Source organism: Cupressus sempervirens, chromosome 1, assembly GCF_028749045.1.
Source record: "Cupressus sempervirens isolate cs-2001-9-10 chromosome 1, ASM2874904v1, whole genome shotgun sequence".
In the NCBI taxonomy this organism is placed as follows: Eukaryota; Viridiplantae; Streptophyta; class Pinopsida; order Cupressales; family Cupressaceae; genus Cupressus; species Cupressus sempervirens.
The window spans coordinates 836,055,600-836,083,173 of NC_143118.1; the positions used below are offsets into that span (position 1 = coordinate 836,055,600).

The window sequence follows — 27,574 nt, forward strand, 5'->3', positions numbered from 1 at the left end:
ATAGATTTTCACACTTTTTCATTAAAAAACGAGCTATGGCATCTCTAACTAATATTTTGCTCGAAGGCAATTCAAAATTCAATGGTTGGAATTATGGCACTTGAAAGCAAAATAGTAGCAATTTTTTAATATCGGAATACTGGTCAGATTGTTTTTGGTGTTACACAGCATCCGCCTACCCCTGGTACTGATTAGAATACATGGGATCTAAATAATCGGGAGGCAGTGATGCTTCTCAAATTATCCATAGCTGATGATCGACTCTCTCAAATTCCATCTAACAAGACAGTTGCCGAAATATGGGCACATCTCAAAAATCTTCATGAGACTTCTAACAAAAACAGAGCTTTCTTCTTGAAGAATACTCTATTTTCTATTATCATAGATGAGCAAACATCGCTCCAGGCTCACCTGAACAAGATTCAAAAAATCCGTGATTAGTTGTTTGCCATTGGTCACAAAATGGAGGACATTGTGGTCATCACTCTCAGGAGTTTACAAGTCCTATGAGCATTTTATCGACTCTCAACAACACTTCTTCTGGTGTTGATCTGAAATTCACAGATCTATGCACACTCCTGCTTTAGGAAAATCAATGGAAACAACAATTCGTTAGCAATTCAAGCTCGACCTCCTCAGAGCAAGCCTTTGTCACTAAATCCTTTCAAAAGGATAAAGCCAAAAGTCTTAGTAGAAGTCCTCTGCTCCAACTTCAGAAGGCTCCCAAAAGAAGAACATTCAATGCAACTATCGCCACAAGTTTGGTCACATGAATGTTGAATGTCGAAAACGTTTAACTGCCCAATCTAAGCAATCAGGTTCACAGCCCAAAGTGAATAGTGCAGAGCACACTAAGCATACGAAATCTTTTTTTTACGCCTTCATGGCTAAAAGACCTACAGACCATGTAAAGTCATCTAACTGGTACATTGATTTAGGTGCCTCTCGTCATTTCACCCACTGCAAAGATTGGTTCACTAACTACCAACCTTCTTCAGATTCTATTATTTTTGGTGGCAAAGAAGAGTACACCGTTGTTGGCAAAGGCAACATTTAGATTCAGTCTACTAGGAGGAATCTTAGTTTTCTCGATGTGTACTACATTCCAGGAATGGAACTAAATCTACTCTCAATCAGTCAGTTGTTGTGACACTCTCCACAATTGGATGTCACCTTTAGTTCACATCAATGCACCATCACTGATAGGGTGACTCAGTCTATTGTTGCAGTGGGTCTTGAGGATCATGGTCTTTTCCGACTTACTGATTCTAGTGATTATCGTGACTTAGCTATGGTTTCTCGGTGGTCTTTTGTCAGCACACTTTGACATCAGCGGTATGGGCACTTAAATGTGCATTATCTCTTTGAGCTTGCTCAGGAAAAGCTTGTCCTCGGTATGCCAAAGATTTAGATGACAGCTTGGTGTTGTGGATAGATTAACCATTAAGGGAGGGAATTACAATAATAGATAGCTTCTATTATTAGTTAATGGTTATCTATTTGTAATCTATTGTAAATATTAGAATGTTTCTAATATTAGTTAGTCTGTAGTTATCTATTAGCTTTCTTTTAGCTATAATAGAATGTTTCTATTCTTTATGATTGTTTCCTAAGGAAAAATGGGTTTTATTTTTTTGTATCTATTGACCTCTCAGTCTGTATTAATATCAAACAAGTATTTTACCAATTACTTTGTAGTAAAGTATACCCACAGTAAAAGCATGTCCATTAAGAGATGACACAACCAATTTTCTCAAATCCTAGTAAAGAACATAATTACATCTAATATAATATCTATTTATCTGTACAACTGGTACATCTTGTATAAAGATTAGGTTTCCTGCCTGCCTCTATGTATCAGAGTGTTGAAAAAATTCAAGAACAATATGCAATCCTTACAGTGTAATGCACATCTCTGACAAATGCATCTGCAATCTTTGCAGCTTTATAGTATCGATCACTGGGCTTCTCTGCAGTTCCAGATATAATAAGTGGTGTTCTTGCTTCATCAATCAAGATGGAATCAACCTCATCAATGATACAAAAATTGAAACCTCTCAAAACCAGATCTTGAACGCTCTGCAGATAGAAAACATGAAAGAACATATTTACTATTAGGAAAAGAATGGTTGATAAAAACTTCAGGTTATGGAACTAAAGAAAGTAATTTCAAGTAACAGTTTGAAGTTCAAAAACAGTTAACGTTACAAATATTTCTTATATGCTCACCCTAAACCACACTAAAAATGATATGTGGCCAAATGATCACATTAAGTAAAAGAAGAAAATCTAAATCATTTTGGAAAGTGGTCTATTCTTACGAAATGACTATAGAACTGTGTGAACTTTACTTTCCGTGGCAAGATTATCTCTGAGGTAGTCGAACCCAAGTTCACTGTTTGTAACATAAGTCATATCACATGAGTAATTTGCTCTCCTTTGTTCGCTTGACATGTTCTCTGTCATTCAAATGAATCAAGATCAATCTCCAGTTAAAATGTCTAAAGAAAGCACTGATTCTTCGATGCAAATCAGCATGAATATCATCTTCAAATCACTTAAAACTTTGGAAGTTAACAGTATGCTACAGAACATACAGTCAGCAGCATTGGCACTTAAAAGATTGCAGACAGTTATAATACTGAATGTCAACAACACTGTGATCATAATTCTTTGCACTATGGATGGTCAAGTGCCAACAACAAAAACGTATATTCATTGTGTGTACTTGTATAATAGAATATGAAAAGCGCATCCCAATATTTTCTGATAACAAAATTAAGGAATGCAAATTAACAAAATTACACTTTCCAAGAATCTTAAAATTTCTAATTTAAGCGAATTCCTTCAGAAAATTTAGCATTTTCAGATTTATATCAAGCATTGCAAAAGATTTTTAAGCCAATTTTCAGGATTGCTGAAAATAAAATCTGACTTTATTAAGATTCAATTTTGTGCAAAAAGGTAAAAAGCAAGAATTTTGACATGAATGTGAAGGATTTTATCTTCTTTAAGGTCAAAGATAATGAAGTGTTTTGTGAAAGCCTGATTATAATTTACAACATTTCATCGAAGAATGATTTCTATGTGAATTATTTTAAAAGTCTTCAGTGAAAGTATGAGTACACTATTTTGAATATCTATTCATCACTGTAATACAAGGTTTTCCTTTCAGTGGTAGATGTTGGGTGCCAAGTGCAAGACAATGCCAAGAGGACCTCAAATGAAGTATGATTTCAAGGGAGTACTTATAGAGTCCAGGATTATTTCAAAATGTGAAGTGAACATTGGAGGATTCATCAAGCAAGAGAGGAAGACTCGACAACATAAAGATCAACAATTTCAAGTCATTAAAGAAGAAGAAAGCAAAAGATTAAGATGAAAATTCGCAAGAAGCAGATAGTTTCAAAAAAGTAAATCAAAGCTAGAAACTCATCTAGTGGAGATTTAAAGAATGATACAAGGAAAGGAAGTTCATGGATCACCTTCAATGAAAAAAGATGATGTTGAGTATCAAGCGATATTAATAAAGTGACAAAGATGTAGATGCAGATGTGACATCTACTCATTTTCAAAGAATCAAACTATTATAGGTACACATGTCCAAATCATCGAACCTTGCTCGTCAACAATTAGACATGTAGAAGGCATTGTATTCCACACCATTGCTTCGGGACTCTGCGAGTCTGAGGCAGAGGCGGCCTTTTTGAGGCAAATGGCCTTTGGACTTTGACTTGGCTGAGTCCACATGGACTCACTAAGTCCAGGGACTCTGCCGAGACCCAAGCCCAGGACTCCCGAATTTTTTTTTTTGTAAATTTGTTTTGAAATTTTTTTAAAAAAATTTTAAAAGATAAGAGATTTCTGGAAGGTGTTTTTTTTTTCAGTGTATATTAATTCTGAAAATGATGTGATATGTCAGGAATTTATTAAGGATTGAATCTTAAATCTTAAATCATCAACTTTATATTATGTTATTCAGTTTTTTTCCTTCAGAAATTCGCTATTATACTTATGTGATCTATGCAAAATTGTGTATGGGTGTTAAGTAGCTTCTATTTATTGATAAGTAGGAGATAATTTCCATAGCAAGTCAAATTGTGATATTGCTATCAGGATTTAACTATGTGATTTTGAGTCAAACTCATTGACCCATGTTTCATGAGTAGTGATTCCACATGAATCCATCTCTCATGAGAATAAATGGAACACTTAGCACTCATTGGATCTAGGTGATGCTCACAAGGGTGAAGCGCCGAGACTTCACGGGAGGACCTCCTGAGACTTCCCGAGAGGTCCTCCCGGGAAGTCCCAGTGCTTCACCCTTGTGAGCATCACCTAGATCCAATGAGTGCTAAGTGTTCCATTTATTCTCCTGAGAGATGGATTCATGTTGAATCACTACTCATGAAACATGGGTCAATGAGTTTGACTCAAAATCACACAATTAAATCCTGATAGCAATATCACGACTTCTATTTATCTCAATTATTGTGTATTTGATGTTAATTGACTAAATGATGCATGAAAAAATCGTTAAATCCTTAAAAATATTTGAATTTCATGGGTTTTTTGATTTTCCGAGTCCGAGTCCGAGTCGGATTTTGACTTTCCGAGTCAGAGGCAAGTCTGAGTCCCGTAACTATGTTCCATACACTACTAATTTTCTCATCCGTTCATCCTTAGAAGGACATGTATTCAAAGATTTTTGTAATTTTTCCATTAGTAGATAATAAATGTATGAGGGTGGTATTTGTAACTACCCCACTTAAGGTTTTCATTGTGTCTTGGCAATTAATTTAGATTCAATATGGGCTCTTTATTTGTCATTGGGAAGTCTATAAAAAACTTGGCCTTTTCATTTGTAAAAGGAGGAATATTAAATGCAAACAGCAGCGGTAGCAGTAGGAAAATATCAAGACTATGCTGAAATTAATACAGAATTTTCATTCAAGATGTGGTTGATGTTTGTATGAGTTTAGTGTTTAAGGTTAAAGTTCAATGATTTTGATGGAATAATGTACGGTTATTCGATGAATTCCTTGGTTCATTGCATGTGTATCTTGTTGATTGCAATTTTCTTTGCTTGGTTAGCCTGAGCCTCATTTAGCATAGTTCAATTGGGTGGATTATTTACACTTAAAAAATTGTTCACTACCATCGAACATTGCACTCTTTCTATGGCATTGTGAGCTATCTCTGGTTAAGTAAAAAAGTAGGTCCATGACGAAGTTGTCTATCCATGCATTTTCCATTGTTATCATTATCCTTAGGTGTTAGATCAGATTACCTAACCACTTTGTTGTTTGTTTGAGTTTAAATTAGTTTAGGAAGAAAGAATCACTTAAATTGCTATATCAGATGTTCAAGTTCCAGTTGCTTTATAGAATGATTGCATAAAGTCCCTTTATGAGAACATCAAATCACATCATTCACTCAGTCTATCCAATTGCATTTTTCACATTGTAAACCTTGGGGTTGCCTTAGTTGAACACATTCTTTAGCATTTAGGGTTTCCTTTTTCAAAAGAGGATAGAATACTTGGTATTTTCTTTTGACCGTTGGCAAGAGTCACAAAACATTCATCAACATGATCCACCTTGGCATATCAACATCAATCATAGTAGGAGCACCGATCAAATAATCTTTCCTCTTTGATCTTGGAGTCAGCAACTTACATTCTGCAACCCTTGTGTTGGCAGAATACATTCACACCTCTGCGGCATAGAGACAGCAACCTCTGTTCATGCCTAACTTTGCAGCTTAGAGACAGAAACCTATACCTCTGCAATAATTCATACCTTATAATTCATACCTTGTAGTGACTGGAGGTAGAAGAGGACATATACATTAGAGACAAGTGAGAGAGGATGGAAGCTTGACAACACTATATACATTTGGAGGTCACCACATATCAGATAAACATATAGCAGCAAATTGCCACATATCATTGCATATCAGATTTACATATAGAGGTGAGGTCGTTCTCCCAGAGATCACCATAAATCGGAGCTACAACAGCTACAGCAATACTTCATCAGAATTGCAATTTCAAAGCAATATCGCGGAGCAGCAAATATCATAGTGCCACCATCCTTTGTGACTTCCAACGTGGAGCTACAATTAGAAGACCAAGGTGCAAGGTCTTCTGAGATCCATTTTGATTGTCATAAGCAGTTGCAATCATCTGAATAAATGAAATCTCAGATTGTTGGTTGATTATTGCACATTTGTCTATTTTTGATCGTGCATCTTGTCCGGGATATTCAAATGCTACCAAAGCCTTGTCTCTATCAGCCTATTGGTTTGGGTTTAATGAGTGAGAGGAGACAAGATTACAAAATTTATCAGAGAAGGCATTGTTCCTTGGACAGAATGGGAGATGCGCACACAGATATGATGTCCCTCTTCGCCGAGTTGGCAAGAGGACAATAGATGATTGATCAGAGTCTCCCCCACTAGGCAAAAACGAGGGCTAATGGAGCTACTGGAGAGAACAATGGCCATACTTATAATGGAAGATCACACACACAGAGCTCCAATTCAAGGCCATTGATGTCGACTCTCCTTCCAAGGACCGAGCAACAAGAGAATCATACCCACAAAGGTCCCCAACCAAATCTGGCCTAAAACTCCGAATTTTGTTTATTGATTAAAGATTTTGGGATGGTTCTGAAGTGTTTTGTTTGCATTTTAGATCCCAAAGATCGTACAAAGTTTTAACAAGAAACATATGCCAAATAAATGGTGCCTTTCAGCCCAATTGGTAAAATATATAAGGAACTGATATAAATATCTGTTTTCTGATTTTAAGGACCGAAAATACATAGGTTCAATTTAAAAGAATTGGAAACAAGAGGTCCATTGGGCAAGGCATTTAAATGAAGGAAAGAGATATTGTTGAAAAAATATTGCACGTTGTCTCTATGCCAATGGTCTTCCTTTCAAATTGATGAAATGACAATATATGTGGGAAATAGTGTTGGCAATCAATAGTGTGCCCCCTAGTTGTAGGATCCAGGTACTGAAAGGTGTATGCCACCTTTTTGAAAAGAGAGGAAAGCTATAGAGATCTCTTTTCAACCTATTAGATGTTCTTGGATGAATCAAGTGTTTCTATTATTTTCGATGGATGGAAAGATATCAGATATTGTCCATTGATAAATGTAATTGCAGTGTCCCCCAAAGGGCTTGTAAGAACCCTTCCAGATTCCAATTCTGACAAACACCAAATTGCTTTACTTTTCAGATGTTTGACATTTTGTCAAACACTTTGCATGCAACCTGTACCTTGCTGGCTTTATTTTCAGATTGTTTGTGCTGGCTTGGAATGGTCTCAAATAAAGTTTAAATGATTGCAAACGATTATTAAGATATCCAAGCAAAGGAGTAAAATGAAAATGCAATCCCTTTCGTCTTTAGAAAGCATAAATATGATTTCTACATGTAAAATGTACATCTACAGCCAATAGACATTTTCACAAACACTTGGCATGCAAAGTAGTGTTTTAATATAAATTGAAATGAGTAACTGCAACAAGGCCATTTCAACAAACACATATTGTGCAACGTTGTAACCCCTTAATTACTTTGCCAGAAGATGACCAAATCATAATGAATGCTTAATGCCAAGGAAAGGAACCTGGTACAAATTATATATAAAACCTGGTGTACATCATGGAGCTAAATGAGGATTTGCTGAGAGATTTGGTGCTGCTAAAAAGTGCAACAATGTACCCTTTAATCCTGCAATCAGTGCTTACAACCCTTGCAATTTCCTTTTGCATTGAGCCATATAGCTTCCATTTGTTCTATGGCTTCAACAATATAATGTCACACAGTCACCAATGGTTGTGATCTAGCAATGTACACTGGTTACTACAGTCTAAAACAAATCCTGAACCCAGTCAATTAATATTAATACCAGTTAATCTCCTTTAAGCACACACATGGCATTTGAACAAGACTATTGTTGAAACAAAATTCGTTGGACCTTCAACCAGTTCACTGCGTTGAGAATACTTGCAAGAATTCACAATTCTTGAAGCCAAATTCCTGAAACCCTTGTCACTAAAACTTCCACAAGTTCACAATTATCAAATACACAATAGAATGCCTTTTGTTATCTCTCCAAGGCTCTTTTATAATAATTCTCCATGAATCTTCACTAGCAAGGCTCTTTAATAATTTTGATATCTTTTATAATAATGAGTTGACTTTAATATATTACTAATTAAATACACTTCTAATCAATGAGTATTAATTACTCATCCTCAACATGGCCCCCATTTTATTATATTGTTAATTTATAACTTTATAATATAACTCAAATAATTAAACATCAATAGAAGCCAATTAAATATTAATATCTCACAATATACTCGTGAACTTGACAGACCGTCTAAACCAAGGAGGCAACCATTGCATCCTCTATCCATACGACTGCCTTACTAAAAATAGAAAGGGCCCTACTCGATCAACCTTTGACTTACTAGAAATAGTAAGTATACCAAACGGAGCCCAAATGAAGTCCAATCTAAGCCAAAAGAAATCCAAGCTGGAACATACTGAACTCTGGAGAAGGCAAGAATGTCCCTTAACCAAGCCTCTTCCTCAGAAAACCCTCTATCCATAGTAATTAACCTAAAACAAATATAATAGTAGGCTAATCCCTCAACTCTATTGCTCGAAAAAAATGGAGACATTACAATTCGTCCTCCCTAAAGATTGTTTGTCCTCAAGCAATCATGACTGCAACAACACACAACTGCGTCGATGGTCCAAATGAAAACGATGAAATATCATGTACTGCAATAGCACTTTTGAACCACTAGAATATCCACAACTGAGCATAAATTAACAATAACCCATTTGTTCACTGATAATGCTAGGGAGACGGGAATGAATCTTTTGAACAATGCTCGTAACAGCATGATTGATAATTTTAGATCAATCAAGTGGCTATACCATGAGCTAGAAGAGGTCAGAGAGAAGGTTGGTCAGTTGGAGGGCAACACGAAGAATACAGATAATGAGAACCAGGAGGAACAAGAGGAAAGAGTCAGTCTGGCTGAGAGGAGAATTAAGAATCTGGAAAACTACAACCATAACTTGGCTAATCAGATGATTTCTCTCCTCAATTCGATCAATGATAACATTCTCTCCTTAACCGGTGTGCTCAAAGACAAAGGCTTGCTGGCAAGTGAGGATGGAAAGGACAGAGGTAGAGCCAGGTCTAATGAAGATATGGTCATTGATATCACCTTTACTAGTTTGGACCAGGATACGCAGAAAGCCCATGAGCAAATGGTCGAGGAGAACCAGAAGATTTATGAGGCAGCCCAGAACATGCTTGTCATGTCCCCATTTTGGAGGCAATTTGATTTAATTAATTTAATTAATTAGGTTGTCCAAAATAATGAATATTTTATGAGAATGACTAATTAATTATTTTAATTAAATAAATAAGTGGTATTAAGTTAATTATTTATAAAGTTATCAAATAAATAAATATTAAAAGGTAACTTTATATTTAATTAATTTAATAAAGTGACTTGAATTATAAAATATTTTTTATAAAGTCACTTAATAGATAAAATAAAATAATGTTCTAGAAGTTTCTGGAGAAAGTGGAGAAAAAGAATAAATAGGCACCCCGGCTTCATTATAATCATCCAGTTGTTTATTTCTCTCTTGACATCAAATTGTGATTCAGTCACATAGTCTATTGTGGAGCCAAGTGGTTTTAGATAGTCAGTTGATCTTTGGGAACGAAAACTCCCTTAGATTTGCATAACTGAGGAAGTGAAATATCTTCTGAAGGGTTGCACATTTGGAGGTGATAATTCAGTCACTTCAGCTAGGGCATCATTGGGCCTAAGGCCATTTTCAGCATTTCAGGAGGCATTTTTAGCAGGGCCGAAATTAGAGGAAGCCATTTTAAAGAAGAACCGAAAAAAGTAGGCCAAAAAAGCAGTCCAGAAAAAGCAGGCCGAAAAAGCAGGCCCCAAAAAGCAATCCAAAAAAAAAGCAATCCGAAAAAGCAAATTCGAAAAAGCAAAGAAAATTATTACAGTCATCTACAATCAGGGGCAGCAGCTAGAGAGGCACGACTTGGGCATTTGAGGAGGTTATTTTTTGTTCAGTGGTATTGCAATACATCTATTCTCTAAGGCGACTTCATATGCCAGGTCTGATGTGTATTTTCATAGTTGCCTTTCACTATAGAGTGCTGTTGTAATTGTCATTTCGTATCAGACCTATCATTCATTAATAGATACATCATTCATTTTTACATTCCTCACAATGGTATCAGCAATCCATGGCTTTAGTTGTATTTAATCATGCATGTGATTAGCGTACTGCTGTAGGGGAGTATTGAAGTTAGATATTTAGTATTGCATTAGTTTTCATTGACAGCTGTAGGTGCATATTATTTTACCAGCAATCATCATATTTTGATATCTTTGTAAATGCCAAGAGTTTTGGCTAACTTAGTATGAATATTGTATTGGATACTCATTCTCAATCAAGGAGATACAATTGCTGGTCATTAATAGTTGTCTTTGAGCATTAATATATCATTTTTTATCAGCCAGTTAGCTTGCATACCAACTGTTTGTTAAAATACTAGTTGGCTGTAGGTGATCATTTTCATGATTAGAACTCATATATGCATTCACTATTGCCAAAATTAGTTGCTTATTTATGTTAGGTCATTGTTTAGACAATTTGGAGTCTTTTGTAAGCATTCTCTTTGAGGCAAATCCAAACAAGAATCACTGCAGCAATCTGAAAAGTTATATCAGTCAGAGGACCCTTGCTTGCAAAGTGTTTGACGAAATGTCAAACAATTGAAGTATAAAAATTTTTGGTGTTGGAAGAAGTTATAACCTGTTGGGGTTATTACAGTGGTATCAGAGCTATTGACCTGCCATCCTATTGGGTAGATTGGACATTGAATCAGTTAGTTAATCATGTTTACTTCAAGTACCTAGAAGCAGTGGGACAAGGATATGAAAAAGCTTAAACAAAATTTGAAAAGGTTGGATGAAAGTCAGAAAAGGATGAATGAATTGATGGTTTCCATGTTTAAGAGGACTACATCACAAAACAAAGACAAAGAGGAACAAGAGGTCTCTACAAGTGAAGTATCTAGAAACCTCTACAAGGAGTTTGCAGCAGTTGGTGACCAACATATAGCCGAATCTAGGGAGGACAAAAATCAGACTAGCTTGGGGGAATATGTTGGGCACACAATACTTCAGAAGGTAGTGGGAATAGATATTACGCAGATTGATAGTAACGGTCAACTTGACACTCAAGTTGAGACAATTGTATACAGGTCGTCAGAGGGTGATGTCACAGGTACTCGGGATGGTTTAGTTCCAACAGGCAGTGACTACAACGTAGGGGGTTCAGATGATGATTATGAGGATGTTGTTGTGCATGATGGTGAGATAATTGGTAGAGATAAGCAGACATTGAGCATTCATGACTTTGCTGAGAGAGAGTACCAGGCACAAATAGATGCTTCGTCACATGAGATTGAGGCTGGTAGTACTTCACATGATTTCTCCAGCTAGCTAAAGGTGAGCGAAGACAATATTATGACTTCATTATCTCATCATGACAGGATGCGGGATATGATAGAGGATCACATTCGGATAATTCAGTTACAGGGTAGACATAAGGGAGTTCAGGCAAAGTCTTCTTGTGTTGACTTACAGGCGATTAGGGAAGGAATGGGAACGATGAAGTTGAGTTATTTACATCTTCTATCAGATCGTGACCATCTTCTTAGCCTTCTTAGAGACTATTCAGATGCCTTGAGGAGGAAGGAGGAGGAAGTTGACAGGCTTTCTCGCGAGCTTGAGGACACTCGAGCTTCTTTGGTGAATACTCCATTGGCATTACAGGACTGTGAGAGACATGGGGATAAGCATGGCATGGAGTTGAGTTTAGTTTCATCTTGCACTCCTGATACTCAGCTTTCTGCGGCACATAAATCATATGTGGTCATTGATAATGTTGCGAGTTCATCTTGCATTCACATCCAAGATACAGGGACAATGTCAGACAGGTATGTGGAGTTGGTATTGGTCATATTACTCAGCTGAGGAGTTTGCTTGAGTTACCAGCTAATTCTAGTTTACGAATATGGACTCGAGATTATTTCATTGGCATTTGGGAATCAGTTGACTGGAGATCTTTAACACTTTTTGGTAGCAATGATTGTTTGGGTGCTATCATGGATTTGATTAGCAGATTGCACGGTGTTGTCTTTTCTTGTGCCAGCAGCTTGTCTGATGTTGGTATTAGTTTTTATACACCGGTGTTGGGCTTTGTTCATATATCCAGTCGACCATTCTTGCTGGAATGTGTTGATGATCTTTCATATTTAGCAGTGTGTACAGATGAGTCCCAGGATCATATTGGCATTGATAACATCCAGGAGGATGCAGTGGGCAGTTTTGAAGACTTAGTTTCCTTGGCAATTTCTTTTGGTACAGAGGAGTTGGATAGCAGTGCTACAATTTTTTATACTCCGTATGTTGATATGAGCTTTGGAGTTGATTCACAAGATATGGATGGTAATACTCTAGAGACCAGTAACTTTGAGGATACTCCTTTAGACAGTGCGTCAGAGGAGGTTTGTAGGAGACAGTCTAGCCAATGCCATCATGTGTCTAGTCAGTTGAGAGTTAGTGAGCGAGACATTGCTATCGCTTGCCAGCATTTCGATGTTGCTCGTCAGTTGTTAGCAGTTTATGGATGGGGTTCTCCTACTAGTGATGAGTAGGGAGGCAGTTATGTTTCCTTGACAGAGATCCACTCTTTATGGGAGGCTATTCGGATCCTGAGACAGAATTATATGCAGCTGGTAGCCAATAGAGATTATCTTATGGAGTGGGGGAGTACAGCATATGATGCATTATTGACCAAGGAAGATGAGGTGAGTGAGCTTACTCAGCAGCTCGAGGTGACTTCTAAGATTCTTGAGAGTACACAGTTGGCTTTCGACGAGTCGCAATTTTATTTGGCTAAGGTGACCGTGGAGTTAGAGCGACTGCAGTCTTTACCAGATTCTGTACAGTTACAAGCTGTGGTGTTTGGTGATTCGAGGATTCCATGGTCGAGATTGTCAAAGACAGTGGAGATGGGGATGCATCCATCCTTGATACTAACATTGGCATATCGGGTTCGTTCCCCCTAGAGTCAGGTTCAGTTGAGTTGGGTGCTGCAGCAGATTGTTGTGGTATGCCTGACATGGTGGTGGCCTCTAGTACTGATAGCACAGAGACTAGAGATGTTGTATCAAAGATCATGTGTGATGTTGGTGAGCCGGCAGTTGACATGGTTCCTGCTAGTAATACTCCCTTGGTGATATCTTCGGAGGTAGTAATCAATTCCAACATGGTTAATGATCGATTGTAGTCTAAGCCACTGACTGAGATTGGCGCATTCTATCGGCATTACACTGTGAGGTATGCTCATCAATTTACTTTTGATGACCATGTTGATGAGATGATGATACAGAGATGTACTTTGGCTCCTAGTGCTTGTCATCAGTTATGGGACGGTTTGACGCCTCGGGATGAGAGTTGTGATGGGCATGACATGGCGGTAGGTTCTACGGTTGACAGCTTGATAATACATGACTTAGAGAAGGAGTTTGGGAGTGATGTTTCAGCAGTTTTTATTTATTCTACTCCTTTGGCTATGACATCTCCTAACCTAGCTGGTGATCAGTCACAATGGGTTGTATCACTTGTTCATGGTGAGTTGTTGACTGAGGTTGGTTCTTTTTATCAGCATTATACTGCAGGGTATGTACATCAGTTAGCATTTGATCCTTGTGTTGAGGAGTTGATGGCAGGAAAATTTGGTTTGAGTTCCATTTCTTGTTGTTTATCTTGTGATGTCTTTTCACCATCAATGGTGCATGGGAGTTATGGTTATGAGACAGTGGCCGGTGATTGGCAGAGTTGTGTTCACTGCAAGAGTTGTACAGTGTGTGGATTCTCCATACTTGGTACAATTTCATTTCGGAGCGTTCACCATTGTTGCAGAGTTGGATTGTACATTCCGCATAGGCCAGTGGGATGCGTTGATGGTATTTAATGTGTTGGCAGTTTGATTTGTCCACTTTACTTGGGTTTTGATTTTCTAAGAGTTTGTCTCATGGGTTTCTGACTATGGCAGTTGTGATTTTGGAGTTTCGTTGAGCAGTAATTGTCAGTTTGATTATGGATTCCTCTTGGTTATATTGCAAAGGATATTACAAGAGCCTGTGTTAATTGATAGTAGTATAGTTCATGACGACATTTGGGATTCAGGCGGATTGATTGTTTTATTGTTCAGCCATTGCTTGGGGACAAGCAATTTCAAGAAGGGCGGACTGTCATGTCCCCATTTTGGAGGCAATTTGATTTAATTAATTTAATTAATTAGGTTGTCCAAAATAATGAATATTTTATGAGGATGACTAATTAATTATTTTAATTAAATAAATAAGTGGTATTAAGTTAATTATTTATAAAGTTATCAAATAAATAAATATTAAAAGGTAACTTTATATTTAATTAATTTAATAAAGTGACTTGAATTATAAAATATTTTTTATAAAGTCACTTAATAGATAAAATAAAATAATGTTCTAGAAGTTTCTGGAGAAAGTGGAGAAAAAGAATAAATAGGTACCCCGGGCTTCATTCTAATCATCCAGTTGTTTATTTCTCTCTTGACATCAAATTGTGATTCAGTCACATAGTCTATTGTGAAGCCAAGTGGTTTCAAATAGTCAGTTGATCTTTGGGAACGAAAACTCCCTTGGATTTGCATAACTGAGGAAGTGAAATATCTTCTGAAGGGTTGCACATTTGGAGGTGATAATTCAGTCACTTCAGCTAGGGCATCATTGGGCCTAAGGCCATTTTCAGCATTTCAGCATTTCAGGAGGCATTTTTAGCAGGGCCGAAATTAGAGGAAGCCATTTTAAAGAAGTACCGAAAAAAGCAGGCCAAAAAAGTAGTCCAGGAAAAGCAGGCCGAAAACGCAGAACCGAAAAAGTAGGCCGAAAAAGCAGGTCCGGAAAAGCAATCCAAAAAAAAAAAGCAATCCGAAAAAGCAAATTCGAAAAGGCAAAGAAAATTATTACAGCCATCTACAATCAGGGGCAGCAGCTAGAGAGGCACGACTTGGGCATTTGAGGAGGTTATTTTCTATTGAGTGGTATTGCAATACATCTATTCTCTAAGGCGACTTCATATGCCAGGTCTGATGTGTATTTTCGTAGTTGCCTTTCACTATAGAGTGCTGTTGTAATTGTCATTTCGTATCAAACCTATCATTCATTAATAGATACATTATTCATTTTTACATTCCTCACAATGGTATCAGCAATCCATGGCTTTAGTTGTATTTAATCATGCATGTGATTAGCGTACTGCTGTAGGGGAGTATTGAAGTTAGATATTTAGTATTGCATTAGTTTTCATTGGCAGCTGTAGCTGCATATTATTTTACTAGCAATCATCATATTTTGATATCTTTGTAAATGCCAAGAGTTTTGGCTTAGTATGAATATTGTATTGGATACTCATTCTCAATCAAGGAGATACAGTTGCTGGTCATTAATAGTTGTCTTTGAGCATTAATATATCATTTTTTATCAGCCAATTAGCTTGCATACCAACTGTTTGTTAAAATACCAGTTGGTTGTAGGTGATCATTTTCATGATTAGAACTCATATATGCATTCACTATTGCCAAAATTAGTTGCATATTTATGTTAGGTCATTGTTTAGACAATTTGGAGTCTTTTGTAAGCATTCTCTTTGAGGCAAATCCAAACAAGAATCACTGCAGCAATCTGAAAAGTTATATTAGTTAGAGGACCCTTGCTTGCAAAGTGTTTGACGAAATGTCAAACAACTGAAGTATAAAAATTTTGGTGTTGGAAGAAGTTATAACCTGTTGGGGTTATTACAATGCAGGATCTCGAGAGGAAGAATGAAGAGTAGCCCTCTTGTTCTATCTTTTTGTTTTTTGCTGTATCTTTTTTGGCTTTTGGTTCTAGCTTTTGCTAAGTTCTGTTAAAGACAGTTTGTTTTTTTGGCCTTTTTGTTGGCCTCTGTTGTTGGCTGAGCCTTGTGCTTATTATCAGCCGTTGGACTTGTTTTATTCTGTCTGGGCTTCTATTGCTTATTTTCAGCCATGTTTGTGTAGCTACTTTTGGGGTTTCAGGGTCCCTGTAAAACCTGTTTATCTTTTCAAAAACAATAACCCATTTGTCCAAACTCTATCCACTGAGACTGTGCATTTAAAACAAAACATGTAATGAGGATCAAAGGTAACACTACTAGCAATCGACACCATGTACACACTATAATGCTCCCCAGTGAACCCAAACTAGAATCTAGATGCATGTGGAGGACCCCATAGCACACCAAAGAGTGTCCAACCAAATATGTCTGGATACCAAATCCTAAAGCAAAGCCAACGGAAATGAACAAACCCAATTTTTGCCCTCACTAATCTAATCCCTGCGCCGCAATGCTCTAAATGGTGTAGCAACTCGGTGGAACCCATGCAATCTGCAGTGCTAACCCTATCACTACCTCAGTCCCAAAGTAAATGGAACTTACATCCATGCAACATGAGGAAGTAAGGATATCGGGACACACAAGTAAACCGAATCTCCCTCTACATTCTACCAATTCCCCATGAGTGTGGGACCCAATTGTACTAGGAAGATGATAACTCCCAAGGGTGTCTGTATCACAACCATAATATGTTGGAATCATCATTGCCATTACACCAAAAGCTTGAGCTATCAGTGAACGTCACAACAACCAAAGACAAGGATCCACAGGAGGTGGTTAAGCACATGTCACAAATCCATATGTCTATGTTGAAGGGTACCTTCTGTCATGAGCCCAAATTAATAGGATATATAAATATTAAAATAATATATAATAATAATAATTAAGAATAATAATACTAAAGTAAAATATAATCTACTATATACAATGATTTATTTGCATCACTTTATAAAGATATAAATTAGATATTAAATATTAATATAGTTGATCTTATAATATAATAATATTATCTTATATTATATATAAATTTACAAATATAATATAATAAATTTACAAATATAATACTATTATATTTGATAATATAATTATATAAACATATAGTATTTAAATTAATGATAAAATAAACTAAAGAGATTGAAAGACACATCCTTTCATATGTAAAAATATAAATGAAGAAATCATATTATGGGACAAAAGGGATTCAGAAATGATTATATATCAGAAATTGGGAAAACTAGAAGGATGATGGAAAGGGGTCATCACAATTGGTATCAGAGAATGTTCCTGTCAGCTTGAGGGAAGACTATATAAGTCTTTGTAACGATAGGAAGCAATTTATTCTAAATATACACGAGACAGATAGTATTGCCCATAAGATCAAATATGAGAAGAAATGAACGAATAACATCACATTCTTATCAACATTATAATAGAGATCTTCCAGAGTAGAAGCAACAATCTCCATACATAATACACAGCTGGTGAATGGTAATAAAATGAGTCGATTAAAATATGTAGCAAAGAACATATACACAAGGAACAAGTAGCAGACACAACACATCGCAGATGGTGATCATTGACTAAATGAGCAATAATTGTTAGATTAGGTGAAAAACTAATCTCCCAAGAACACTTGCATGCATAACACTGTCACATGGAAAAAGCAAAGAACAGAAGCAAAAAGAAATATGGAGGCCAAAAGGCCAGAGACATCTTATGAACATGCAAAGAGCAATCTCTACTATGATCCAATAAGTGAATGAAAAAATACAAAGAGGTGAATCCTTATAAAAGGAATCACGAAACCCTAACTAGGTTTGGGCATTATAATTAATATAAATATTAATTATATGCACCTAAAAGCAAGCTTAAGAACTAGAGTAATAAACCACTTAATTAACTAAATCAAGATGATCTAATTAATAAGTGAAACAAAATAATTACTCTAACACCCCCCCTTAAGCGAAGCTCAAGAGGAAGCTAACCTAGCAAAGCTATGAAAACAGGAAAATGGGTCCCGGCAACAAGGCCTGATCAGGTACCCAATACAAAGAAATGAACTAGATGAAGGAAACAAAGCCTCCAATCTAGGAAATGTCCCAAAGAAAGGAACAAGAAAGAGCATGAAGCATCTCTGAAGCATGAAGCTGCAAACACTGTTAGAAGAAACTGCTGGAACTCCCACTGAAATAGTGCATGACCAAGTAGAGAAGACAAAGTCTGAAGAGCTAATCAATCAAAGAGGTGACCTCCAAAAGTAGGAATGAATGAGTGTCTATATAGTAGATGAACCATCTCACCGAAATGCATAGGTGCCTAGCCAGTGCATCCGCCTAGTACATAGGAACAAAAACTAAATACGTAGATCACTCAACCGAACCAAGGAAGCAATAGAGCCAACACGAGAACCCCCCCCCCCCCCCCCATAATGCTGAACAGGGAGAGGGGTGACAGGAACACTAAAATGCAATGCCAGAAACATCTGCAAGAAGAAGAATCAGGAACACCAACAGTGCAATAGAAGTACAAGCACAGGATAAAGGGCGGTGTCACCGACACACAGCATGGGCTAATGTCGTGGAAGAAACATTCACTTGACAAAGGTGGATGAGCACAAAAGGCAAAACATCATGACCCCCCATGGCACTTTATAACTGAGTGCGAGTACAAACAAACACAAGGTGTACAAGATCCCAGATATGCAAAAGCAGGCACTTTATCTCAGAGCATTTATAGAAAAAAGAATGCAACAGAAGAGAAGCATACAATGCTCAGAAGTCAGACAGAAGAGTGAACCAAAAGAACAGAAGAAGAGATCCCAGGACTTGTAGAATCCAAGTAATCCGCAAGGTGCGAAAGTGCAAAACTCGGAGGAGAAAGAACCTGGAGCAGAATCTGGATAAAAGACCTCTGCAACTGAATAACTCACAAAACCAGCTTTCTAACAATATTTGTTGAGCCCAAAAATGAGTCTGGATGAGCAAGATATGGCTCCCGGAAGGCAAAAAAAGAACATCACTGTTAACAGCAAAAAACACTATCAAAACAACAGAGCCAAAAACCCTAACTCCCATAATCAGAAAGAGCTCGGAAAGAGCTTTCCGATGATATAAAGAAGTCCAAAAAAGACCCCTCGTATGCTCCAGATAGAGCAAAAATAGTGCAGGAGGGTTAGAAAAGCTCCACAAGAACAATTTAGAGCCCCTGGGACTAAAAAAAAGAGCCCCTAGGCGCATGGCGCGTGCAGGGGGCTGAATTCAGAGCTCCCAGTCACCCTTGTGATCGCCGCGGGGCTTAAAAACCTACCGGGCCGACAGGGCGTAGCGGAGCGGGGCCGAGAGGCGGTGCACAGCGGCGGGCAGAGCGCGAGCCTCAGTGGGCGGCGTGCGGGGTGGCGGACACCGAAGGAGGCAAGCAGAGTGAAGCGGAGGCTGCGATCAGCGGCGACGAGACTGCAAAGAGCGTAGCAGCGGCGGAGCACAAGCCACAGTGGGCAACGATGTGTCTGCAGCAGCGGCAGGCGCGCTGGAGGCGCTGCCGATGGTGGAGGAGCGTCGGTGGTGCCTTTCAAAACATTGGCTGTGTTTTAAAAAAATGCAAAAAACATTTTTAAAATGATTTTTTAAATATATCTTTCTCAATTTTTGTGCCCGTACGGCACTGAAAACCAAAACAATTTGCCTCAGAGCCACGTTGTCCAAAATGGACAAGTTTTATATGGATTTTGGGGTTTTTGGGCACTCTGAGCGCAATGGTGATGTTCGTTTGAGCCCAAAGTGACCAGAAACAAAGGTCCCCCCTAAATCCACATAAAAAGCTTCTGAAACCCTTAAAAAACTCCTGCTTCTGAAACACTTCAACAAAACATGAACAACGAACAGCAAGATGGCTCCGATACCATGTTAGATTAGGTGAAAAACTAATCTCCCAAGAACACTTGCATGCATAACACTGTCACATGGAAAAAGCAAAGAACAGAAGCAAGAAAAAATCATGGAGGCCAAAAGGCCAGAGATATCTTATGAACATGCAAAGAACAATCTCTATTATGATCCAATAAGTGAATGAAAAAATACAAAGAGGTGAATCCTTATAAAAGGAATCACGAAACCCTAACTAGGTTTGCGCATTATAATTAATATAAAATATTAATTATAAGCACCTAAAAGCAAGCTTAAGAACTAGAGTAATAAACCACTTAATTAACTAAATCAAGATGATCTAATTAATAAGTGAAACAAAAAATTACTCTAACAATAATAACCTAACACCAAATGTGATGATGTCTAAAATAGTAATCTGCAAATGAAATAGCTTGACCAGTTGTATTTATTTAATCTAACAATAAGGTTGGCAACAACCATCCTCCAACAAAATCTATCGACCAATTGAGGAAACGAAGGAATACAAAGCAAAAACAATAATGAACCTTTCTCAGCATCAAATAATGAAGAGAAATGGGAAACCAATAAAATGAAAGGAGTCGTGAATGCATAATGTGGAGAATTTATGCTAACAACGACAAAGGTACAGACATTGCTAAAGGAGCTTAGCAGCACAAAAATATGTGGAGAAAGGTTATTAACCACAAAGATATATCACAAATTGAGTGTCGTGTAACATTGATGACAGCAGCAAGGAATGAATTAATACAAAAAACTCTTAAAAACAAGTAACAATCAACTTCTTAAGACCCTCCAAATAAAAGATTATCTTTGAGCTTAATGGACTATAATTGTACACATGATTCTGCGGCTTCCAACATGGATTGGTTTCTCCAAACTAAATAGAATCAGTGTAGTCGTGGACAATGTTATAAAGGCACAAGAAGCACCTTGGTGGAAGCTATTACAAACACAACTTTCTACTATGAAACCCATTCTATATGACCCTACAAGAAGATAGTTAAATTTATGAGATCATTCCATACCTCACAGAGAAATACATTTCAGATAATACATAGAAAATATCCTCTGACGTAAGGTATCCAATCAGGTAAAAGACCTGTCAACAATTGAATGGTCTATCTACAATTAACATAGAAGAATAACGTATAAAATTGGAGGATTGTTTAAGGTTCATTACAATGGCATTAAATCAAAGGAAGATGGAAACTCCAATCTACTACGCACACTTGAATGTCCTTTCATTCAAACATCACAAGAGCTTCCTCGCCAGAATTTAAAAATAATAATATTAGAATAACAAAAACATGGCCAGCAAACAAAGGTAACCAACATGTGATGATGTCAACAGGGAACAAATTCATTGCCACGCCAGCATCCTCTCATTCCATGCTTCAGGATGAATAGTATAATTAGTATACATTCCATGTCAGGTCAATAGAGGTAGTATATAACTCTCGTGAATGCAGTATAAGTACTTAGGCAAAAATGAAATGTCATCATTCTGTTCAAAGAAGTTGAAGAAAAAATTGTCATATACAACACCCGAAAATCAAGATGACAATATCTTGAGAATCAAAATTTTTAATAAAGGACCAGCCAATTTCCTTATTCAAACATCGAAGGTGGGCCCGAAGCCCAAATAAGGTTGTTAAAATTCTAACCTAAATAATCCTACAGGTCTGATAGTATAGACCGCACCTCTCTTAGTGTTAATATATATCTAAAGATTGGCATCTAATATTTATACTTGTTTATCCTATAGGTGCCAGGGACTTCCATAGAGATGTCTTTGTTTGTGTTTGACTAAACTAAAGTTTAGTTAGTTAAATCCTAAACTAAGTCTCTTGAAATCGCCAACTTAGGAAGAGGTGTAATTAATGTCAAGGGTTATGTCCCTTGAGGGACGCACCCGCAAGATATATATTCGGTTGTGGATGCAGATTAGAGGACACACAATCCATAGCAGTCTGCTCCTATAAGCATCTCACTTCCAGCAATCAATAAGTCTGCAATATTTTATATTATCAAATTGGAAATAGAACATTGGATCTATATTCAAGATAAGATATAACTTCAAAAAACTAAATATTGATAATATTAAAAATATCATTCTCAGCCAAACTTGGAACTGAACTATAAGTTTGATTCAAGACTCAGAATTTGCAGAACTTTACATGGTATCAGAGACAAGTTATCAGATCTAAGGGCTCTGCAAATTTTAAATAATCAGACCTTATATATATTCAGTAGTTGTCTTCCATTTCCAATGGCATATACAATCAGACCTAAGGACAGATTCGATGGGAAGGAACACTTTGAAGCATGTAAATTCTGAAACTTGATGATTCTTGAAGAAAATAATGTTAAACAATTTGTTGATAGAGCATCCAAACAACCACCATTTGAACCTCACAAATCCATATGGACCAATGGAAATAGAAAAGCCATTCAAATCATCTTTGATGGAGTTAAGAATAATATCCTACCTATGCTTACGAAACACTAAACTGCCTACGATATGATGAATGCATTTGAAGTAAATAATGCAACTAGGTTCCTTGCACTAAAAAGACAACTAAATCACATCCAGATAAAGAAAGGAGAATCGATAAACTCTTATTTCCTAAGAGTTGCTGGCATTAGAGATGAATTATCAAGCATAGGAACCATCATTAATGACACCGAACTAATGCTCATGGCCATAGATGGTTTGCTAGAATCATGGGAAACATTCACACAAGGAATAAGTGCTAGAGATCAGCTTCTGGACTTTAACAAACTCAAGAATGATTGTCTTCAAGAAGAGTCAACAAAACTAAAGAAAGGAGGAAAACCAAAAGTAGAAGATGAACTACTTCATGATCTTAATGCAATCTCCTCTAAAGGCAAGAAAAAGCACTTCAAGAAGAAAAGGGGAAATCAGAAGAATGGAAAGCCCAAGAAAGATCTATCTAAAATAAAGTATTTCAAATGTGAAAAATTTGGACACTATGGATCTAATTGTCCGGAAAACTCAAACAACAGGCAAATTGTACAAATGTCATTAGAGAAGAAGAGACTTATGATCCAGAGAATCGTGTTTTGTATTCCTCTCTATCAAATGAAATCTCAAATAAGGCATGTGTAATAGCTAGTGGATCTTCCAGACATATAAAAGGTTTCATAGAAACTCTAGATTCCTTATCAGAGAAAGTTAACGGTGAAGTTACTATTGCTGATAACTTTGCAGACTCAGTTGAAGGAATTGGAAGCTGCACTTTAAAACTAAAAACATGAAATTTCTTCTTCTTAAAGGTGTACACTATGTACTAGGGATTAAAAGAAATCTAATCTCAATAACAGCACTTGAAGATAATGGACACAATGTTGTGTTTGTAGATGACAAAGTATTAACTTGGGCTAAGAACTCTTCCATCAAGAAAGCTAAATTAATTGGTCAAAGAAAGGGATATTTGAATGAGTTGAATACAAAATCTAGTCGATCCATTTAAGCCCCAGTTCATGAAGCTAAAGATTCAAACGAAATATGGCACAGAAGATTAGGGCACCTAAACTTTAAAACTTTATCAACTATGGAAAAGATGGTTACCGGATTACCAAAATTAAATAAAGATCACCCTAGTATTTGCAAAGGGTGTGCCCTGGGTAAAAGTACTAGAAGTCCTTTTCATGATAAAACTAGAAAAACAAATGATGTACTAGAATTAATTCATTCAAATTTAAGTGGACCTATGTCTGTTCCCTCCCTTCAAGGATTCTGGTATTATGTCTTGTTCATAGATGACTTCTCTAGGAAAACATAGATTTATTTTTTTAAATGCAAAGAATCAAAAGAAATCCTACAAAGATTTAAAGAATTCAAAGCATTAACTGAAAATTTTTTAGGACATAAAATTAAAACCCGTAGAACAAATAATGGAGGAGAATATACCTCAGACTTGTTTAAAAAGTTTTGTAAAGAATCAGGGATCAAGAGGGAGTACATTGTTCCTTATAACCCAGAACAAAATGGAGTAGCTGAAAGAAAGAATAGGACAATTATAGAAGCTGCTAGGGCTATGATTTTTTATCAAAACCTAGAATACTATCTTTGGGCAGAAGCCTCTTGTACTGTTGTATACATTTAAAACAGAAGCCTCCACTAAAGATAAAACCCCTGAAGAAGTATTTACTAAAGTAAAACCCAATATTAGTCATCTCAAAAATTTTGGATGTCCTGTATACATTCATGTTCCAAAAGAAAAGAGAACCAAATTAGAACCATCTGGGAGGAAAGGTATCCTTGTAGGGTATAGTGAAACTTCTAAAGCATATAGAATTTTCATACCTGGATAGAAAACTATTGAACTTAGCAGAGATGTAATCTTTAAGGAAGATCTTGCATTCAAAAGAGCCTTAAGTTCCAATGAACCTTCTCCTTTATCAAGTTCTGAAAGAATTAGTGAATCTGAATCCCAGAGGGAGAACCTAGAAGAGGTCGAAAATGAAAATATGAACCTTGAGGAAAATTCAAAGAAAAGACCACTTTGGGCCATAAAAACAGTTGAAGCAGCTCAAGATTTTGTTGCACCTTTAGGATCAGTCAGAGAAAGTAAAAGACCTAAAAGATTCTTTAGTTATACAGCAAATATGATTGATTTATCCAAAATAGAGCCAACCAATCCTTTTGATGCCATTAAACATCTAGCCTGGAAAGAAGCTATGACAGAAGAATATCAATCAATTATGAAAAATGGATATTCAAGATAAAGCATGCTGCTGATGGAGTATTGACAAATATAAAGCTAGATTTGTAGCCATAGGTTTTTCTCAAAAAGAAGGAATTGATTATGAAGAAACCTTTGCTCCTGTTGCCAGATACACTACCGTTCGAGCTGTCTTAGCAATTTTCGCATCTAAGGGATGGAAGGTACATCAGATGGATGTAAAGTCAGCATTTCTCAATGGAAAGATTTCAGAAGAAGTCTATCTGGAGCAACTAGAAGGATTTGAAACCCATGATCCTAATGCCTTTGTTTGCAGACTCAAGAAAGCTCTCTATGGGCTTAAACAAGCTCCTAGGGCCTAGTATGAAAGGATTGATAAATATCTCACCCACTTAGGATTCTCTAAGAATGAAGCCGATCCAAACTTATATTATAAAGGAGATAAAAATGGTATGGTAATACTAATATTGTATGTTGATGATTTATTAATCACAGGTGATAATCATCTTATAGATCAGTACAAAAAAGATCTAACTAGAGAATTCGAGACGAAAGACTTGGGGCTTCTCCATTACTTCCTAGGATTGGAAGTATGAAAAAATTCTAATAGTATCATACTAAATCAAGGAAAGTACACTTCAGATATCTTGAAGAAATTTGGAATGTGGAATTGCAAGTCTATGTCTTCTCCAATGGAGACCAATTTGAATAAACTTAAAGAAGCAGCTACAGAATCACCTCCAATAGATTGTACTCTCTACCGACAAATGATTGGATCACTGATGTACTTAGTAAATATAAGACCTAATATTTGCTATGTTGTTCATGCCTTAAGTCAATTTATGTGTGAACCTAAGGAGATTCACCTAGTTGTTGTTAAACACATTATGAGATACTTACAATGCACTCTTAATTATGGACTCAACTATGAGAAAGTTGCTTTAGATTTGCATGGATTCACCGATTCAGATTGGGGTGGAAGTGTTAAAGACAGGAAAAACACTTCAGGATGTTGTTTCAATTTAGGATCGGCTATGATCTCATGGATATGCAGAAAGCAATCTTCAGTAGCTCAGAGCTCCACAGAAGCAAAATACATTGCAGCAGCGATGGCCTCTCGAGAAGCAGTATGGCTAAGGAAGTTACTTGTGGGATTATTTGGGCAAGCCATGAATCCTATGATTATTCATTGTGATAATCAGAGTTCCATTAAGCTCTCAGTAAATCTAGTTTTCCATGACAGATCCAAGCATATTGAAATTCCTTACCATTATGTGAGAGATATGGTAGATAGGAATTTTGTAAAATTGGAATACATTTGTACTGCAGATTAGACAGAAGACATACTCACCAAACCTCTATCTAGAGTAAAGATAGAACATTTCAGGAGGAGACTTGGTATGGTTGAGTTGTAATCCATTTGTACTCTTTTAATTATTAATAAAATAATTTTATTTTGTTAGGCTATTGACTGTTATGGGCTCTACCATTTGTATTCGCTTGTATTCATTATTTTAAGAGGTGATGATCTCTGAAAATAATAAATACTCGTATAAAACATTATGAGAGGTGACGATCTCTTAGATAATGTGCTAAATAGTAGAGATCTACTGTAAGGTCTAGATGAGTTCAAGATCATATTGTGATATTGACATTGTTATGTTCATGGGTCACAAATTGGATCAAGGAAGAATCTTGGTATTCTCCGCGTTTATCCTGTATTCTAGATCTTAAAACTCAGGATCATGTTATGATACCAGTTTCTATGAAATCATAACTTGGATAAATGAAGAGATTACCCTTCAAATTTATCCTATATAATATCACTAGTATCAGTGATTTGTCATATCACAGGTCTAAGTAATGTGACTTTGTATCATGTGTTCTATGATACCACAAAAGAGACAAACAGATATAGAGTATTAATACTTGCTTACTCATTTGTATTGATGATTGCTAGATATAATATCTCTCTGTAGGATTATCAGGTTAAGAGGAAGTGTTAAAATTCTAATCTCAATAATCCTACAGGTCTGACAGTACAGACCATACCTCTCTTAGTGTTAATATATATCTAAAGATTGGCATCTAATATTTATACTTGTTTATCCTATAGGTGCTGGTGACTTCCATAGAGATGTCTTTGTTTGTGTCTGATTAAACTAATGTTTAGTTAATTAAATCCTAAATCCTAAACAAAGTCTCTTGAAATCGCCGACTTAGGAAAAGGTGTAATTAATGTCAAGTTAAGGGTTATGTCCTTTGAGGGACACACCCTCTAGCAAGATATATATTCGGTTGTGGATGCAGATTAGAGGACACACAATTCATAGCAGTCTGCTCCAATAAGCATCTCACTTCCAGCAATCAATAAGTCTGCAATATTTTATATTATCAGATTGGAAATAGAACATTGGATCTATATTCAAGATAAGATATATCTTCACCAAACTGGATATTGATAATATTAAGAAGATCATTCTCAGGCAAACTCGGAACTGAACTATAAGTCTGATTCAAGACTCAGAATTTGCAAAACTTTACAAAGGTAACTTTCAAATTATGAGAGAGCATACAAGGTATCACTTACTCTCATTTGTTATTTCATTTATATGTTGAAATCAATATTATGAGTTTAAAATATGTGTGATATCTATAATTTCAGATATTGAATATATATTTAAAAATTTAAATTTTTTATAAAAAAAGAGAAGTTAATATTTAAATGATACTTTGTTCATAAGTCATGGAGACTAATACTATCTTTCTAAAGGGAGAATAACTAATCTCAAATATTAATATTGTTGCAAGATATGATTGTGAGAATAGAATTGCTAATACAATTATCCCTCAC

At 36.4% G+C, this 27,574-nt stretch overlaps 1 protein-coding gene across 1 annotated transcript in view; it reads right to left on the reverse strand.

Annotated features, from left to right (window-relative positions):
• AGY1 (Albino or Glassy Yellow 1) overlaps window positions 1–27,574 on the reverse strand; it is a 263,590-nt gene that overhangs the window by 120,754 nt on the left and 115,262 nt on the right. The window contains exons 5-6 of the mRNA XM_089791085.1: window positions 2,356–2,459; window positions 1,900–2,079 (exon numbers count right to left, since the gene is read on the reverse strand). Coding sequence (XP_089647211.1) covers window positions 1,900–2,079; window positions 2,356–2,459 — 284 coding nt within the window. The remainder of the gene's footprint in view (window positions 1–1,899; window positions 2,080–2,355; window positions 2,460–27,574) is intronic.